Consider the following 17,155-nt stretch of genomic DNA (forward strand, 5'->3'; position numbering starts at 1 on the left):
TTCTGTCCCCCCGTTCGGTTACCCTTTTCCTAGGGTATGGTCTAGGCTACATAAACTTCCTCAATTCCATAATTGAGCAAAACCATTTTGAGTTTGAAGATCTCCTAAGCCCAGTTTGAGTTTGGCCCATAAGCTTTCTTTTAATTTCTTTTTAAATTTTAAATTTGTAATATTCTGTAGAATCCAAATATGATCTTTCTTTATTTCTTATTTTGGTAAAAATAATATATTTAGATTTTTTTTTTTTTTTGGGAAGAAAATTTTTGAAAGCACAGTTTCTAATCAAATCCAAATCTGACCTAAGACATTATATGGTATTGTGATATGATGTTTTCTTTAGAAGTGATGTATTTTAAAGGTACAAAGATGCCAAATTAAGTTATAATATAGGATATGGTAACATAAAAACTGTTTGAAGTTGTCATATTTGTAATTAGATTTTTATAATTTTAATCATTAATTAAAATGTTATCCTTGCTACGTCATAATATGGTCTAATAGTTCCATACATTATATTTGGATCTGGATTGAGAAGTGTGGAAAATGGTAGGTTAGAAGAATATCAGAATGGCAAAATAAAGTCTGTGTACTAATTTTAAAACCCAACCAAAGTGGTGGAAAGAAAAAGAAAAGAGACATATTGAAGCTGACTAGGGTGACACTTCCTTGTACTCCAAGATATCTATAATAAGTGGGTCGGAGATATTCTTGTCTATTTCCGTCTCCATCTCCAAAGCCCCTGAATGCTTTAATTAATCATTTTCTTTTTGAAAATGGCCTCGTTTAGATTGAAACTTTTTTTTAGCACCTTTTTCCTTACCAGTATTTTTTTGGCCGTAGAAGCTTTTAAGCTCTTTGATATTATCAATTTTGTTATCTGCTTTATCCTTTTCATATACATTTTCACTTTTCCTGCTATACATTGAACACTTAATAGTTAAGCCAATTTTATAACTCAAACTGATGTTAATGAACATCTATACCTTAATCAACCAAAAACAATCACAAGGAAATTAAAATAGCAGGAGCTGATTAAGACAAAAATAGGAAAGGTTTACAATTTAAAACAAAATCTGAAAGGTCTACAATTTAAAACAAAATCTTTCTTGCTTAAGATCAAGATTTGCAGATATGGGTTTTGGTAATCCTTAGATTCAAGCACATAGATTTCCTTCGGATCACTTAAAAGTAAAAGCCTTTATCAGCAATAAAAGCACTGAGGAGATACATTCCCTTCAGATCACTCACAAAGTAAAAGCCTTTATCAGCAATAAAAGCACAGTGGAGTTGACTTTAATGGAATTTGTTATAATTAGTATATTAATACAGATGCCCCAGGCCAGTAATCTTTTACAAAATTCAGTATATTTTTCTTGGTAAGAGAATCGCTAGTCGTAGCTTAACTAATGTTTTGTCAATATGTCATATACCTTTGAGCAAATGATGAAATCTATTGGTTTTGAAGTTTGCCGTCACCAATAATCTCCACAGGAACACTCCCCACCCTTGAAATGGTGAAATCTACTATTATCCCTTACAACTATTTCCCTTCCAACTATCTTTGACATGAATTTGATTGCTGTATGGCAATCCAAACAGACTCTAATATTCTTCGTTACTCGAATTGTTGTGCCAGCAGGAGTGCTAATGATGCCAAATGCTATAGCAAGCCTTTCACTGTGGTTACTTAACAAATATTTCTTTTGCTCCTCCTCAACATCGTGTAGAACCTCATTTGTGTTGGCCACATATCCTTCCCGTTCCATCTGCTCCATCAGAACGTTTAGTGCATCATTTATTCTATCGTAGCAAACATGGGATTTGTCTCCTGCCACAAAGGCATGAACTTTGTTTTTAACTTCAATCCAACTGCAGGCTGGGACCTTTCTCATGCCCTTATCCCTCATAGAGACTCTCAACTTTGCTGCATCTTTCCATCTCCTAGCAGCAGAATATATATTCGACAATAGAATATATGCACCCATATTCCCCGGATCAACCTTAAATATTTCCTCTGCAACTTTTTCAGCCAATTCAACATTCTTATGAACTCTACAAGCAGCCAATAATGTTGACCATACACTTCCTGTGGGTGTTATATGCATTTTAGTGATAAAGTGGTATGCATCCTCCAACTTACCAGCTCGCCCAAGAAGGTCTGCAACAGCAGCATAGTGCTCCAAGCCAGGAGCAATTCCATATTTCAAGGTCATACTATGAAAGTATTTCCAAGCTTCATCAATCAAACCAGTATGGCTACATGCAGTCAGTACGGCCATAAATGACACATAATTAGGTTTCACTCCCTCTGTTTCCATCTGCTCAAATAAAGCAATGGCATCATGGGCATGACCATGCAAAGCATATCCCATAATGATGGCTGTCCAAGACACCATGTCATTTTGCTCCATTTTATCAAAAATCCACTTAGCTATCCTAACATTCCCACATTTAGCATACATGTCCACCAATGAGCTCGCTATATACACGTTATCATCGAATCCTCTCCTGATTATGTATCCATGGAGCTGTCTTCCTAAATGTAGTGTTGTCAAGTGGGCACAAGCTGGCATGATACTTGAAAAAGTTACATGCTTGGGCTTGATTTTTACCATCAACATCTGCCGAAAGAATCTCAACCCTTCATCAAATAGACCATTCTGTACACATCCTGCAATTATAGAATTCCATGAAATGCCATCACGCTGAGGTAAGTGATTAAAAACTTGACATGAATCATTGATTCGAGTACACTTAGCATACATGTCAATTAAGCTACTCCCAATGAATACATCTGCATCAAACCCATGTCTTATGGCATACCCATGAATTTCCTTTCCCTTGATAACGTCCACATATTCTGCAAATATAGGAAGTACACTAGACAATGTAAAGGAATCAGGCTTCAAGTTGTCATTCCCCATCTCCCTAAGCATTGCTAAAGCCTCTTTATACAATCCATTTTGTGCATTTCCTGCAATCACGGTATTCCAGGAAACAAGATCCTTATTAGGCATCATATCAAAGACTTTTCGCATGCTATCCATTTGCACGACTTTTTTGTCTTCATTTTCCTTGGAAACAATATCAACCTTCCCATTAAATTGACCATCCACTTCCTTATATGCAATAGATTGTGGCAATACACCTCCAAATGAATTCACACTTGCATCATGATTAATGTCCAATACCCTAGCTTCCAATTTATTTATTATTTGATATGATTCACTTTCACAGAAAGTCCCACTAATACTCATTTTTCTCTTCGCATCCCCGCAAAGATATAGCATTGTTCTGTTAATTTCCAACTCATCATGCTTGATTCTACCTGTCCTTTCAGTATATCTAACAGAATAGCTTCTATTTTCACCAACCCCCTTCTGCTCATGAATTTCATTGAGCAGTTGAGGCACAGTAAATGGGGATCCAGCATTCTCACGCAAGCTCTGAAATTTTGAATACATGTTGATAAGGGCGTTACCTGTATACAAATCTGAATCATGACCTAACCTAATAATGCACCCATGTACTGACTCACCTAAACTCAAGTCCATAAGCAATGTGCACGATTTTAGCACAGAAGGGAAAACATTGTGATCTGGATATATTCCTAGAGCTCGCATTTGGATAAAAGAAGCCAATGACTGGAGGAAAAGTCCATGAGAAGTGTAGCATCTAATGATGGACTTCCAAGCAAGAGTAGGAGGAGACTGAATGGTGTCGAAGACAAGGAGTGAGTCATGTAAGTGATTTAAATATGAGTAGATGGAGAGTATGGTGGCCATGAAAGAAGGATCTGAGCCTCTGGTTCTGAGGATTTGTGCATGAAGTTGTTTGGCCTGATAGTGAGATTTGATGGTTCCAGGTTTCTTCAGGAGGGTTTTAAGCAATGCTTGGGTGGAACCCATTGGTCTGAGATGAAATGGGTATCGGTCTATGCCAGCTTTGAAGCATACCAGAGTAGATTCCGAGACTACATACAAAATCTTAATTTTTTTAATTTACTGCACTGATAACCTGAAGAATCAGTTACAAGGTTACCACAATCAGCTAGCTTCAACTTTGCCCGTTTGCCCCTTTTACACAATATCCTCTGAAGCCTGAGCATCCATTCTACTCCAAAGTCCCTATTCCACATTTCTGGCAGTGAATGCATTTCCTTTTTCTCTATTCAAATCCAGAAAAAAGAAAAATGATAATCAGAAATGCCACCAAAATGCAGGTCAACATGATTTCACATATGCTTTCAAAAAAATACCTTGAGAATTTTATGGATATATTTGCTACTTGCTACTAATCATAACTGGAAGTCACTTACAATTTAGGAAAGAAAGTTTCAAATTAGTCCACAAACTACATGTTGATTTGGAATTGTAGGCCATAAAGAAATAAGCTTGTACAATTTAGACACATTAAGAAAGCTGAGGGTGCTTAACAAGAAATAAAATGTTGGTGGGTTCTCTCTAAGTTTGAATTTGCGATAGAAAACGCTCTAATACTTGAAGTTTTTCACGGCAAATAAATTACCACATGAAAAATAGAGATCCGAATTAAATATTAGCTCTGGCTAAGCATAAAAAATGAGTTTTCTCGCCGAGGGAAAAAGAGAAGGGGAAAAAAAAAAAAAAAAAAAAAAGGAGTCGATTTTCTCAGGAAAATTAGAATCCATGTTAGTCATGCTCGTCTGTGGAAAGCGAGAAAAGCTAAGCGGCGTAGAAGAAGAAGAAGAAGAAAGCTTTTACCTTTACTGTGAGAGAACCTCAGTGTCTTTGCCGCCAAGACAAGTCTCGGTGGAGATTGGAGAAGATGAAGAAGCCATTAACTTTCTTTGAGGGCTTTAACAGCGACAATAAGAAGAAATGGGCATTTTTCTAATGAATAATAATAATTATTATTATTATTATTATTTTGGTAAGATTTATTTGCTTTGCTTTGTTCATACTTGTTACAATTTTTATTTTTTTATTCTTTTAATGAATGTCAATTATAATCATTATTTTTTTTTTAAAAAAAAAGGAATATCTAATGATGATTTACATTGTCGTATCAGATGAATTACTTGGAATTGAACATTATTAAAATAACATACTGGTAAGATATTATAATAAAATTAAATGGAGAAAAAAAATCATTATTTAATAATATATATGTTTTGCAAATTGCAATAACTGAAAATATAGAAAATATCACGTCTAAACTTTTAAAATTTGCATTAATTATAAATTAATTTTAAAAAATTTGAGTTTTTAACTAACATTTTAAAGAGGTGTGAATAATATTATTTCAAAAGATATAAATAAAACAATAAAAAAAAATAATGATTTTTTGCAACTAAATGGAAATTGATAATATTTTTCCAATTAAAAGAACTAAATTATATTTAAATTAAATGTTAAAAGAGGTAGATAAAATTAACCAAAAAAACATAAGATAAATTTCAGATATTACTCTTCTCCACAATGAGAGACATATGCAGTGGTGCATGCAGAGATAGAGAAAGAGAGAGAAATACAGAGAGAGAGAGAGAGAGAGAATAGATTTTCTTTCTACACGAAAGGATGGTCAGATAGCATTGGCAAGCTTCTTTTTATACAAACAGTAAATCAGTTCTTTGTTGCAATTTGAAGTTGATCAGAAGCTAGACAGTCTCATAAACCTTTCACACTCCGAAATTACCAAAGCTTCGAATAACTAATGCTTACAATTTCATAAACAAGACAACAACCATAAATAAGCCACCGAAATTAGCATTCATTTTCATTAATGTCACATACAAATAATACTACTCCAATTCACAGATAGAGAGACATGCAAATCCCAAAAGCAAAGTCTTTATGCGTGAGAAACCCAAGAGTTTTCGAATGCCTCGGCTGATGTCTTAATGACAACTCTCAATCATCCTCTCTTTCAGGGGGGAGACCACAAGGCAAAAGCATTTTCTGCATAATAGGCAAAGAAAATATAAAATCAGTATCAATTTCATCGACATCAATGTTTTCTAGAGAAAAATTATTAGTGTCATATAAAGCATTCATTTGAATTATGAGATTGCACCATGTTACAAATCCATCATGATAACACCAACAATTAACAACCTTAAATAAACAAACTATGCAGCAGCATGATAATAATATACCATAAAACTACTCGATCATCAGCTTAAGCCAAAACGAGCATCCCTAGGGATATGAAACCAACACAGCAGCTAATGTATTTATTTATTTATTTATTTATTTATTTTGTGATGAAACTAAGTTAGCAGCTTATTGATCATTCCATGGGAAGGAAATATTTGCTAGTTTCAATACATAAGGATCTGAACCGATATGAAACAGGAAACAAATTGTGGAGGAACTCAAGAGGGATATCAAAACAGGCTAGCATTTTAATTGACAAAGCAAGTATTATTCAACCGAACACATGGACATCTTAAAACAATTAAAAAAAAAAAAAAAAAAGCACTGGTTGAAACACCGAAGAAAAATCGTAGAATCATCTTCTGCAGTTGTGAGAATAAATACCAGATCCATTGAGTCAAGAGCAATAATATTATTACTTGAACAAATCCCCCCAGAACTTACCAGGACCTCTTCCGGTTTTAAATTATATTTTGTTGCATTACTTTTAAAACTACATTGGTCTTATTTTAGCACAGTTAATATCAACAATTTCATTCAACATGGACAGTGCCAGTAAGAGCCAAACCAAGAAAAATTAAAGCTCAAGAAAACTGACAGAGAGGCTAAATTCAATGGTTATAAAACACAAAATAAGATTATTCTTATTGAAAATCATAGATTCCTAAGAAATGGAATCCAACAGAGAATTTGAGAACTAGTCTGTATAGTTGAAGTAAGAGTCCGCTGAGCTTGGTTCAGGAACACATAATCAATGACTTAACTCAATTCCAAAGATAGGATAGAAATAATGGAGTAAAGCATTAGGAAGCCATTACTAGCAATGCCATACCACACCTTTAAAACATTTAACATGTAAGTACATTATGTAAATCAAAGGTGAACAAATTCAACTCGGTCCAAAAGAATCTTATTCGAAGTTACTGTGGACAACTTTGTGAAACTTCAGACACAATTTTCTTACTGAACAATATTTTATAGGACTTGGTTGTTTCTTGTGGGTAGCGACAATGATATGAGAATCATTAATGACTGTTAAACACAGACACATACTAAAAATTCCATACAAAATACAAAGACATTCTTATTAATCTAAAACTATCAATGTATAGAAATTCTAACATAACCTCTGAACCTAAATGCAGATAGAGTATACAACCAATACCATTTTACATTTTGATTAGTAACTAACATCACAAACAAGGATCAAACAGAAACCATAAAGAAAATGAATGAGAAAGTGACTAAAATTAATACAAGAGATATGGATATAAATACAACCTGCATAAAGTTGTAGCGTTCCCTTCCAATTGATTCGTTTTCAGCAATAGCAAAATAGGCTAAAATCGGGTAATGGCCAACATATGATGCATAGCTATCCCTTTGAATGTTCACGGCCCATTCACTACAAATTCCAAAAAATAACCAATCTAAAAAAATCAAACACACACAAAAAAAAAAAAAAAAAAAAAGAAAAAAGAAAAAAAAAAGGCATTTAATAAGAAAAATTAAATAATATAAGCTCACAATCTGTTTAAATCGGCATGCCCAGTACCAACATATTTAGCTTGGAGATGCTCAAGTTGGGAATTGATATTAAACCTATCACTAGCCTGCACTCCCAAAAAATAAATAAACAAATAATAATCAGCAAAAGCTTGTCAGAATTTGAGTATAATAGACAAAACCCGAAAATTCAAAAAGCTTGGTTTGGAAACGAAATTGCAATTGTCATTAGCTTTCTTGAATTTTCCTTGGAAACAAACGAGGTAACTAGGGTTTTAAGTTTTGGATAGTTCAACTACAAAATTAAACCCTAATATTTTCTTCGAATAGAGAAATGGGGGCGTGATAGAGAGAGAGAGAGAGAGAGAGAGAGAGAGAGAGAGTCACCTGCATAGTTGGCGATTAAGAGAGAGCGAATTTTTTTGAAGCTAAACAGTAGGCCAAGAAGAAGAGAGAGACTCAGTTTTGGCTCAGAGCTTTATGCATGTATAGCTCTTTCGAAACGCACCGATTTTTTTTTTTTTAGGCATATCACCTCCTAAGAAACGCAGCGTTTTCGTCCCTTTCGTTTGTCTAGGCACAGCCAAGCCCAAAAAATGGTGGCTTTTTTCAGACCTAAGAGATTATTTTAGACTGGGCCTTGGGCTTCCCATTTGAAGATTGGGCAAAAAATATTCTTTCCCTTTTAAATTTTTTTTTTCTAATAAAAAAACTACAAATAATATCCTATGTTATGATATTGCCAAATATAAAAATGAGACAAATAATAAACAGATACAACGAAACATATAATAAATATCTTACGATATAAAGAAAATATTAAATTATATCGGACATGCTAATCAATCTTATTATAAGCTAGCCTTAGGACCAACTTGACTGGTAGTCAAATAAGTCGGATCGAATTTAAATAGAAATTGTGCACGGTTAAGTTGAAGTTAAACATTCTTTTATTTTATTTTTTTGAGCGAGTTTCATCGGGTCTTGAACTTTTCTTTTACATTCCTTGTCCATCCCAAAAAAATATTGGAAATATTAATTATTTAAAAAAAAAAAAAAAAGGTTGAAAATTTTAATATTTGTTGATTAAGAGTTATTTTCTATTTCAGATTAAAATAAGTAGAAGTTTAAAGTTGAATACTGTTTTTGCTATAGCTACACAGTGGATACAACTAAAATAAAGATTCGAAATTTTCTCATTTTCCTAAATGCTAGGAGATAATTGTACATCATTTATTGCATTTCACTGTTAGAAATTTTCTTTTCGCGAAAAACCCCAAATTATATATTTTATCATATCTTACTTGACCTAGTGTATAAATTCATACCGCAAGATCCAGAAACCTATTAAAAGAAAAAAAAAATGAGAGGCACATATACAGATGTTGCTTTTGAAAATTATCAATACCCTAATTCTACCCCAGCATAAAACAGAAAACATATTGCAGCCAATTGTACTGATTGAAACTAAATTAGAAGTTGACCAAAAAATTTAGAAGATGATATTAATAATTATGCATCTAATGAATGTATTCTTAAAGGGAACAAGGTCAAAGGAAAAAGGAAAAGGCAGTTATACGAATTACAAACCTTTCCAATATATATCATTTTAATTGGTACATTTAGCATAAAAACGAGTTAGAATACATGAACAATTATGCGGCTAATGCATACAATTTTTGCACTTTGAACAAAGTGGAGTAAAAAGAATACACAACTATTTCAAAGAATATATACTCGAAAAAAGCAAAATATTTGGCATTTAAAAAAAAAAAAAAAAAAATCCCATCAAACCTGAGCCAAGTGCTAACTAATATACCAACCGACCCAGTTTTCGGGACCTTTGCCCCTAAAACTTTCAACTCTAGCATAAAGCTAATCATGATGTAATCTTTGGTTGGATCCTCTGTTGGTGGCCATATGATGTTTATCAACAAAAAAGGAAAACAACAAAATATGCACTTCATTTCGATTCATTCTGTTTCTCAGGGACTTCTAATTGCGGGGGGAGCATCCCCAAGAAGCTCCCTTGAACAGGTTGACTAGCAGCCTTTGCAGATTCGTCATCTGTAATATATGAGATGAATCAGATAAATTAGAAATAGGATAAGATACTCTTAGATTGCATAAATTGGATAATGGGGATGAAAGAGTCGCCTCTTAGATCCCTTTCGCCCTTATGGCAGAAAATGCTGAAAAATTATCTCACCAAAGAGGGATTTGATGGAAGGCCTCTTAGTTTTTGTGCTTTTTTTCTTCAACTCAGCTGCAATAGGAAAGCACATATCAAAATCACGTACAAAGATCATAGCCAAAATGGAAAACAGAAATGTGTATATTAAAAATTATGCGAGAGAATTACAACCTCAGTGATCTTATGTATATGATGATGAAATCCAGAGGCATGAAATAGATTTAGAAAGACAGGAATGGTTGCTTTTAAGGATGGCTTTATGTTTTAACAACTTGCGGTTTATGGATGCACAGTTTGTAGACTTAAGAAGGGTGTGAATATCAACAGGCTGATGCATAACAACCTTATTAGGCCATAATACTCATAACACAAAAGTTTTTTGGAATATCAGAAAGTGAATTAATCGGTAAATAAATAAATATGTAAGAAAAGAATGAAAACGCATTAGGCAATTCAGAAATATCAAATTGGGAAGAAACTCAATCAACATATATGCAATCATGAGCAAAGGATACACTACCTATCCCAGGTAATTGATGATCATTTACAATTTCAAAGTTTTTGTACGTGTAACCCACAAAGTTGATGTCCTTTGATGACAGCATCTGCAGTAAGTTCATGAAAGCAACAAAAACATGAGCAACCAGTCAACACCTTTTTCAATAAACTATTTAACTTGCAGCCACATATGGCAAGTAGTTAATGCAAACGAGTGGTATCAACAACTTCCAGGAACACCATTTTTCCTATGTGCATTCATAAGAACCATCGGGTGGACAAATTATATTAAATGACTTTTCAAAAATCATTGTTCCTAATCCGATGACTTTAGCTACTTAAGCGGTGTTAATATTTAAAATAGATTGTACAATCAGGAAAAGATTTTGCCTTGCAAAGCCAAGGATTAAGAAGATCCAGGCTTAGCTAGCAAACATGACAGAGCACCAGAAGCAAATATATTCTAACAATTATTACTGTGGCAGCTCATATGGAATAGAATGCATGCAATGGTAACTGTATCTACCAACCTTTCTCCATGGGCCTGCTTTTGATGAAGTTTGAATTTCATTGTCAGCCTAAAAGAACAGTTCACCATAGACAAAAGTTGAAAGAGTTAGTGAAAACACACTTGAAAATGTGGTAATTCTTTTGTGCGTCAAGATACAGTAAAACAGTAATTACCTCCTCAAACTTTTCAAAATTCTGAGTATCCAATTCATCATTAACCTCAGGAATAAATGCAGCTTTCATCTGATACAACTTATCCCAATCGATGCCTTTAAACCATGGATGAGCCTGAAAATTACAGTGGCCAGCTAGTTAATTGCATAAATAATTTATTCAAGTATAAACAGACCAACGTATCTAGAATAGAACACACCACACAACACCTTAATTTCATCTGCCCCTTTTGTTCCAAGCCTTTGCTCAACATTACATAAGAGTCTACTAATAAGGTCCTTTGCTTCTGGAGAAAGTTTTGCTTCTTCTGGGAATTTCAAATGGGTTCTCCAATTAACTATCTGCATGATAGAGAAAAGAGAGAATGTTGAACCATATATGACAATAAACACAAGAAATGGGTCAAGAGATTCAACTACACCCAACCAAAACTCTGTGTTCTGTGGCCTAATCTAAATACAAAAGGACAAAAACAGTCATGTGTTCTGTGGCCTAATCTAAATACTAAAGGACAAAAACAGTCATGCAACCATAGCCACGCATAATATATGTCCAAAAAAATAATAATAATAAATAAATAAAAGAAGAAGAAGAAGAAAAGAAAAAGAGGAGAAAATATCCATGCAACAAGTGCTTGTAAGCTTACCTTCCTACAAGTTGACATGGGTTCATCTGAATAGAATGGTGGATATCCCACAAGCATTTCATACATGATAGCCCCAAGAGACCACCTGGAATTGTATGGTAAAATATCATCACCAGAAAATGGACTTGACCCCCCCCCCCCCCCCCCCAAAAAAAAAAAAAAAAAAAAAAAAAAGCAAAACACAAAAACAAAATAAAAAAATTAATGACTGACCAATCACATTCCATTCCATATCCTTTCTTTAGCAAAACTTCTGGGGCAATGTAGTCTGGGGTTCCAACAGTAGAATAAGCCTGAAATATCAAAGGATGTTGATAAGATTGAACTCCAGACTTCTCGTCGTATAAGATTGGCAGCAATTGCAAGGAACAAACAGATGCATAACAAATTGTCTATAACAATATTAAAGAAAGGCATGGTAAATGTACAACTAGTCTCGGCAGATCATAACAGTTATTATCAAGCACATATATAGGGAATTTACAAGCATTCTCCTGTTCCTCTGCCAATGCTGCAGTTGCTCCTGTTGTGTGCGTTTTGGTACCACAGGGCGTCCATCACTCTGAAGAGCCCCACTAAGATTGTTCGCCAGAGTGAAGTCCTTTTCTTGGAGATTACTGCAGTCTAGTGGCTTACATAACCCAAAATCCGATAGTTTCATATGACCATTCTTGTCAAGCAGCAAGTTATCAGGTTTGATATCCCTGTGACATGTGAACAAAGTAAGGGTTATTCCTCATGATTAAAAATAAGAAGACCAAGAGTAAAAGGCATATAAACGTCTCCCACCATACAATTAAATCAACGCATTTAACTTACCTATGAATATAGTTATGTTTATGAATTGACTCAATAGCTAGGACAGTTTCCCCAACATAAAACCTAGCCTCATCTTCAGTCAGAGTATCCTTCCGCATCAGTAAAGTCATCATATCTCCACCAGGAAGATATTCCATAATAAGATATAGATATTCCTCATCTTGGAAGGAGCAATAAAGCTTAACAATGCAATTGCTGTCAACCTCTGCAAGTAGGTTCCTCTCAGCTTTCACATGCTCAACCTGAAAATCAATAAATAGATACTGGGAATAAGCTTCATGAGAGAGGGAGAAATAAAAATAAAAAAATAAAAAAGACTAAGAAAAAGATTCTGTTAGAATAGGAAAAAATATACCTGGCCTCTGCGAAGCATCTCTGATTTCTTTAGCTTCTTCATTGCATATACATGACCAGTTGCTTTCTCCCTGCAGACTCTAACCTGGACCATAGAAAGAAATAAGCAACAAAAGCAAACATATGTTTCTTAGCTTGTTGTAGAAGTAAAATAAGAAAACTTATGGCCTTGCAAAGTAATAAGAACTGAGTTATATGTACAGCCACGGAGGCAGGAACAGAGGCACAAACTCATGGAATTTTAAGAACTGTTGATCCTACTCGGGCTAAAATGGATTGTGATTAACATTTAACATTGCTCAACTTTTATCCAGTAGAAATATTATTACACATGAGAAATAAGACCCCCAATTCCAATAACCCTTCCATCCTCTACCAACACACCCTCGTTAGAAGAAAGAGAGAGAGAGAGAGAGAGAGAGAGAGGGAGGGAGAGGGAGAGGGAGGGAGGGAGGGAGAGAGAGAGAGAGAGAGAGAGGGAGAGGGAGAGGGAGGGAGGGAGGGAGAGAGAGAGAGAGAAACTAGGTAATTGTGATGGCCACTGATCTAGAAATAGAAAACAACCTGGGTATGAAAGTAAATGCTCTAGTAATATGTCCAAGGAAAAAAAAGGTCAAACCTCTCCAAATGCACCCTTCCCTATCATTGTTAAAGGCTCAAAGTCATCTGCACCCATTTTATGCCTTTGAAGACGCATATATTCTGTTTCCTTCTTCTCCAAATACTTGAGCAAATTGTTCTGCTCTTCTTCAGAGACCTCAGCATCAGCCAACTTCTTTTCCAGTACATTGCGTCTACATCAGAAGTATGATAACAATTATTCACCAAAGTACTAGAAACTAAACATAACTGACAGTCATATTTGATAGCACAATTTTTCTTAGTAAGACAACCAACCCCTGACCTGAACCAGAAAAAAAATAAAACTTCTACAGAATCAACCAGGTACTAATAGCAGTATGCCAGTTTTGAACATTACAAAGAGAGAGAAAGAAGCCAATTTGAACCTATATGGTAGCATGTTTAACCATGAAAAAGCAATAAAAGGAGGAAAGGCATAATATTTATGATTACGAATCATTAGCTGTTAACACTATAATTCTAAAGTCTCATGGTTAATATGAGTCTTTTAAAGTCACAACTCATGCACTTTTGGTAAGCTACCAAATTTACACTAAGTACATATATCCAACACAAATATTAAAAACAAATTTTTAAATTTTTGTTTTTTTTTTAAAAAAAGAAAAAAAGAAAAAAAGAAAAAAGTTAGATCACTTGTTCATATCCCAAAGTTCTGATGTACCAACTTATCTACAAAAGTTTCAAGTGAAAGAAATCAATTTCATGCGCAACCTCTCAAGTCATGGATCTGTATTTAGTTCTGGAGATAATAGCAAAGGAATTCATTAAGCACCTATTTAACACCTAGAAACGTGTTGACAATTCTTTATGCATAATCCAACACACTACATGAGAAACCAACCAGCACCATCTACTGTCCAGCATCTATTGAGCTACTTTCAATAGTTCAGTGAAATAATTATAGTTAAGTGGTTTCCATCTTATATAAATTAAATATAAAGAACTCATAATTAGCAAGAAATCAAACACATAACCAATTGGCCGAATACATCATATAACCAACTATTATGGGCCGAATACATCATATAACCAACTATTATGGGCCATTGTCATTCGTTCAAGAAAGTGAACTAAGTAACGTGATACAAATGAGCTGCAAGCATGAGGATAAAATACATGCAACAACAATATTCAAGTCAATAAATATTAGAACGAATAACCTGACAGCATGTTCTAATTTTATCACTATAAGAAGCATTAAACATCATACCTCTCCTTCCTCTCCTGCAAACTTTTCATCTGCTTCTTATAATGGTTTTCTATATATTGCTTTGCAGCTGCAACCTTCTGCTTGGTTACATTTGAAGGCACTTCCTCACTTGCTGGTGCTTTTGACACCTCTTTTCCATTTCCTGTAGTTTCCTTGTTCTTCGACGACCTCACCTTCTCTTTTGACTTGAACTTATTCAACCAACGCCTCACCACCTCCATCTTTTTCACTCTACTAATATAATACCTTGTGAATCAGCTCTTTCTAAATGTCCATTTTATTCCACAAACTACTGAAGGGCATAGAAATTGTCATGAACTTATTGCATTATGCAATTGACACTGCAGATACTGATCCATCATTGATCCAAGGGATCCAATGCATATGTTCTGCAATTGAATAAACAAAAGAAAATCCTATTAACCAAAATAGCATAAACAATAACCAACTGTAAGATAAAAATAAAATAAAATAAAATAAAAATACCCCATTACACAGTGATAGGGATAAAGTAATTTCTTGAGTATAAGATAACTAATACATTTATATGCACAAATCACAAAATTTCATGGTGACGAGTCAATGAATAAACGAGAACAATAACCCTTTCACAGAATTCAAATTGCCAAAACAAAAGCAGGAAAAAGAAGCAACAAAAATAAGCAACTTATAAACCTGAGCAGTGAGCATCAAACAGCACAGAAATCTTCTCGACAACAATTTTCCAAAACTGCCTTACAAACCACAATTTAAATCATTTTCATTTTACTGTGACAATCGAAAACCAAAACAGAAGCCCTAAAGCAGATGTTGTACCAGCAGCGAAGCACAAAACTAAAAGGCAGCAAATCCCCATTTCACGGAAAAAGCCTGAGCCTCTCCTTTTCCCCACATTTTTCTCTTTTTTTTTTTTTTTTTTTTTTTTCCTCCTCCTCTCTCAATCAAACAGACAACTAGACTATAAAGTTGAAACCACCATCTAAGTCCTAAACAATTTAAACTCCAAATCACCAATGAAGAACGCTATTCAAAAAAAAATATATCAAAAAAAAAATCCCAAACAACCCCACTTCAATATCCTTCTCACAATTTCCCACCAACCAACCAGAAAATCAAAACCAAAAACCCGATCAACCAAACATCCAACCAACAAAATAAAAAAAAATAAAAATAAAAAAAAACAATGACACACACTGCATAAAGTAACTGAAACCCTAAATTCGTAAAACAACCCAATAAAACAAAACCGAATCTGACAGGTCCAGAAAGTTCGATTTGAAACAAATGAAACTACCTTGAGAATTCCAGAGCAACAGGTTTGCATCAGAAGTAACATCAGCGATGTGAAACCCTAGGAGAGACACAGAGACAGAGAGAGAAAGAAAGAGAGAGAAAAAAAATGCACAACACCCAAGAATCTGAGTTTAGAAGGAAGAATGAGGACTCAAGAATACCACCACTTGGTGTTCATCATTCTCATACCCCATCCCACTCTCCTCTGCCTTTTTCTTTTTCTTATTTTTTTTTATTTTTTATTTTTATTATTTTTTTCCCTTCTCTTTGAAAAGTTTCTACTTCTGCTTTTTGTAGCTCCTTGACTTTTCTTTTCTTTTTTTTTTTCTTTTTTTTTTCCTTTTTTTTTATAAAAAAAAAATTCTAAATATTTTTGCGAGATTTATGTTATCCCACTGGAAATATTTATTAGGATCTGAGTAGGTAACGAGAAGAATATGATTTTCTTTAGTAATTTATATAATAATTTAATTTCCAAAAAAAGTTATATAATAGTTTACTTAATACATTTTTTTTGCATGTATTCACAATTGTAGTTACCAAAATGAGTTAATTAAAGATTAATATTTTTGCCAATATCAAATTTAGTAATTTAGTTTCGATTATACAAAAATTATAAATAAAAATGTGGGTGTTCCTTTTATAGTAAGCATATAATTAAATCATGTTTGACATGAAAAGTGAATTATTTGCAAGGTTTTTTAGGCCCCACATTCCACTTATCTTATAAGATGTTAATCAATCAATAATAAATTATTCAAGATGGTAACACTTTGTTAGCTGTAAATCAGAATTTTTAGGGGAAAAAAGTCAAAGATAGGTTTTTTCTTTTTTCCCCCTATTTCATGTAAAGTCAAGGATAGAATTGAGATATGGAAAAAAATATATATAAAAAAACACAAAACATGGTTCTTTTTTTCAACTCTAAAATGATCAAAAGCCTTGCTGATATGTTGGCTGGATTGACAATTATCACGAAAAAAAAAAAAAAAATCAAAACAAGTCTGAAGTGGACTAATTTTGACTAGAAATAGCAAGTTCCAGTAAAAATTAATAATATTGAATTTAACATTGAATTTAAGTGCAAAATTAACTCACTTCTAGGAAAATGTAGATTTGGTTTTTGTTTCAACTTTTAAATTTTAAATTTTAAATTATGTTTCTCAAAAGGT

General features: G+C 33.7%; 3 protein-coding genes across 4 annotated transcripts; all 3 read right to left on the reverse strand.

The window, feature by feature from the left end:
- Positions 1–1,287: 1,287 nt before the first annotated feature.
- Positions 1,288–4,889, reverse strand: LOC107422858 (putative pentatricopeptide repeat-containing protein At3g23330). The gene is made up of 2 exons (XM_016032366.4): positions 4,743–4,889; positions 1,288–4,167 (listed from the first exon to the last, which is right to left on the reverse strand). Exon 2 carries the CDS (start codon positions 3,906–3,908, stop codon positions 1,473–1,475), a length of 2,436 nt encoding a protein of 811 aa, XP_015887852.3. The 5' UTR covers positions 3,909–4,167; positions 4,743–4,889; the 3' UTR covers positions 1,288–1,472.
- Positions 4,890–5,538: 649 nt separating this feature from the next.
- LOC107422867 (uncharacterized protein At4g14342) lies at positions 5,539–8,188 on the reverse strand. The gene is made up of 4 exons (XM_016032372.4): positions 8,031–8,188; positions 7,665–7,750; positions 7,419–7,542; positions 5,539–5,939 (listed from the first exon to the last, which is right to left on the reverse strand). Exons 1-4 carry the CDS (start codon positions 8,034–8,036, stop codon positions 5,892–5,894), a joined length of 264 nt encoding a protein of 87 aa, XP_015887858.1. The 5' UTR covers positions 8,037–8,188; the 3' UTR covers positions 5,539–5,891.
- A 1,010-nt stretch (positions 8,189–9,198) lies between these two features.
- Positions 9,199–16,260, reverse strand: LOC107422847 (uncharacterized). 2 transcript variants are annotated; one of them, XM_048477516.2, is made up of 14 exons: positions 15,985–16,260; positions 14,691–15,079; positions 13,458–13,632; positions 12,840–12,923; positions 12,485–12,726; positions 12,150–12,369; positions 11,879–11,958; positions 11,666–11,750; positions 11,229–11,360; positions 11,020–11,133; positions 10,866–10,913; positions 10,358–10,442; positions 9,853–9,909; positions 9,199–9,710 (listed from the first exon to the last, which is right to left on the reverse strand). In XM_048477516.2, exons 2-14 carry the CDS (start codon positions 14,909–14,911, stop codon positions 9,607–9,609), a joined length of 1,647 nt encoding a protein of 548 aa, XP_048333473.1. In that variant the 5' UTR covers positions 14,912–15,079; positions 15,985–16,260; the 3' UTR covers positions 9,199–9,606. The 2 variants fall into 2 exon arrangements, with proteins under 2 accessions (XP_048333473.1, XP_048333474.1); XM_048477517.2 differs by lacking the exon at positions 15,985–16,260 and adding an exon at positions 15,366–15,504.
- Between the last annotated feature and the right edge of the window lie 895 nt (positions 16,261–17,155).

The sequence above is a fragment of the Ziziphus jujuba genome, chromosome 3 (genome assembly GCF_031755915.1).
Source record: "Ziziphus jujuba cultivar Dongzao chromosome 3, ASM3175591v1".
Taxonomy (NCBI): domain Eukaryota; kingdom Viridiplantae; phylum Streptophyta; class Magnoliopsida; order Rosales; family Rhamnaceae; genus Ziziphus; species Ziziphus jujuba.

Excerpts from the sequence above, each read along its gene's own strand:
- LOC107422858 (XM_016032366.4), bottom strand. The coding sequence starts at position 3,908 with ATGGGTTCCACCCAAGCATTGCTTAAAACCCTCCTGAAGAAACCTGGA.
- LOC107422867 (XM_016032372.4), bottom strand. Across the intron at positions 7,543-7,664 it reads CATGCCGATTTAAACAGATT|TGAATGGGCCGTGAACATTC; the intron begins GTGAGCTTATAT and ends TGGAATTTGTAG. Across the intron at positions 5,940-7,418 it reads AACGCTACAACTTTATGCAG|AAAATGCTTTTGCCTTGTGG; the intron begins GTTGTATTTATA and ends CCTATTATGCAG.
- LOC107422847 (XM_048477516.2), bottom strand. The coding sequence starts at position 14,911 with ATGGAGGTGGTGAGGCGTTGGTTGAATAAGTTCAAGTCAAAAGAGAAG. Across the intron at positions 12,924-13,457 it reads GGAAGGGTGCATTTGGAGAG|GTTAGAGTCTGCAGGGAGAA; the intron begins GTTTGACCTTTT and ends TCTATGGTCCAG. Across the intron at positions 11,134-11,228 it reads AAGGGGCAGATGAAATTAAG|GCTCATCCATGGTTTAAAGG; the intron begins GTGTTGTGTGGT and ends TGTAATTTTCAG.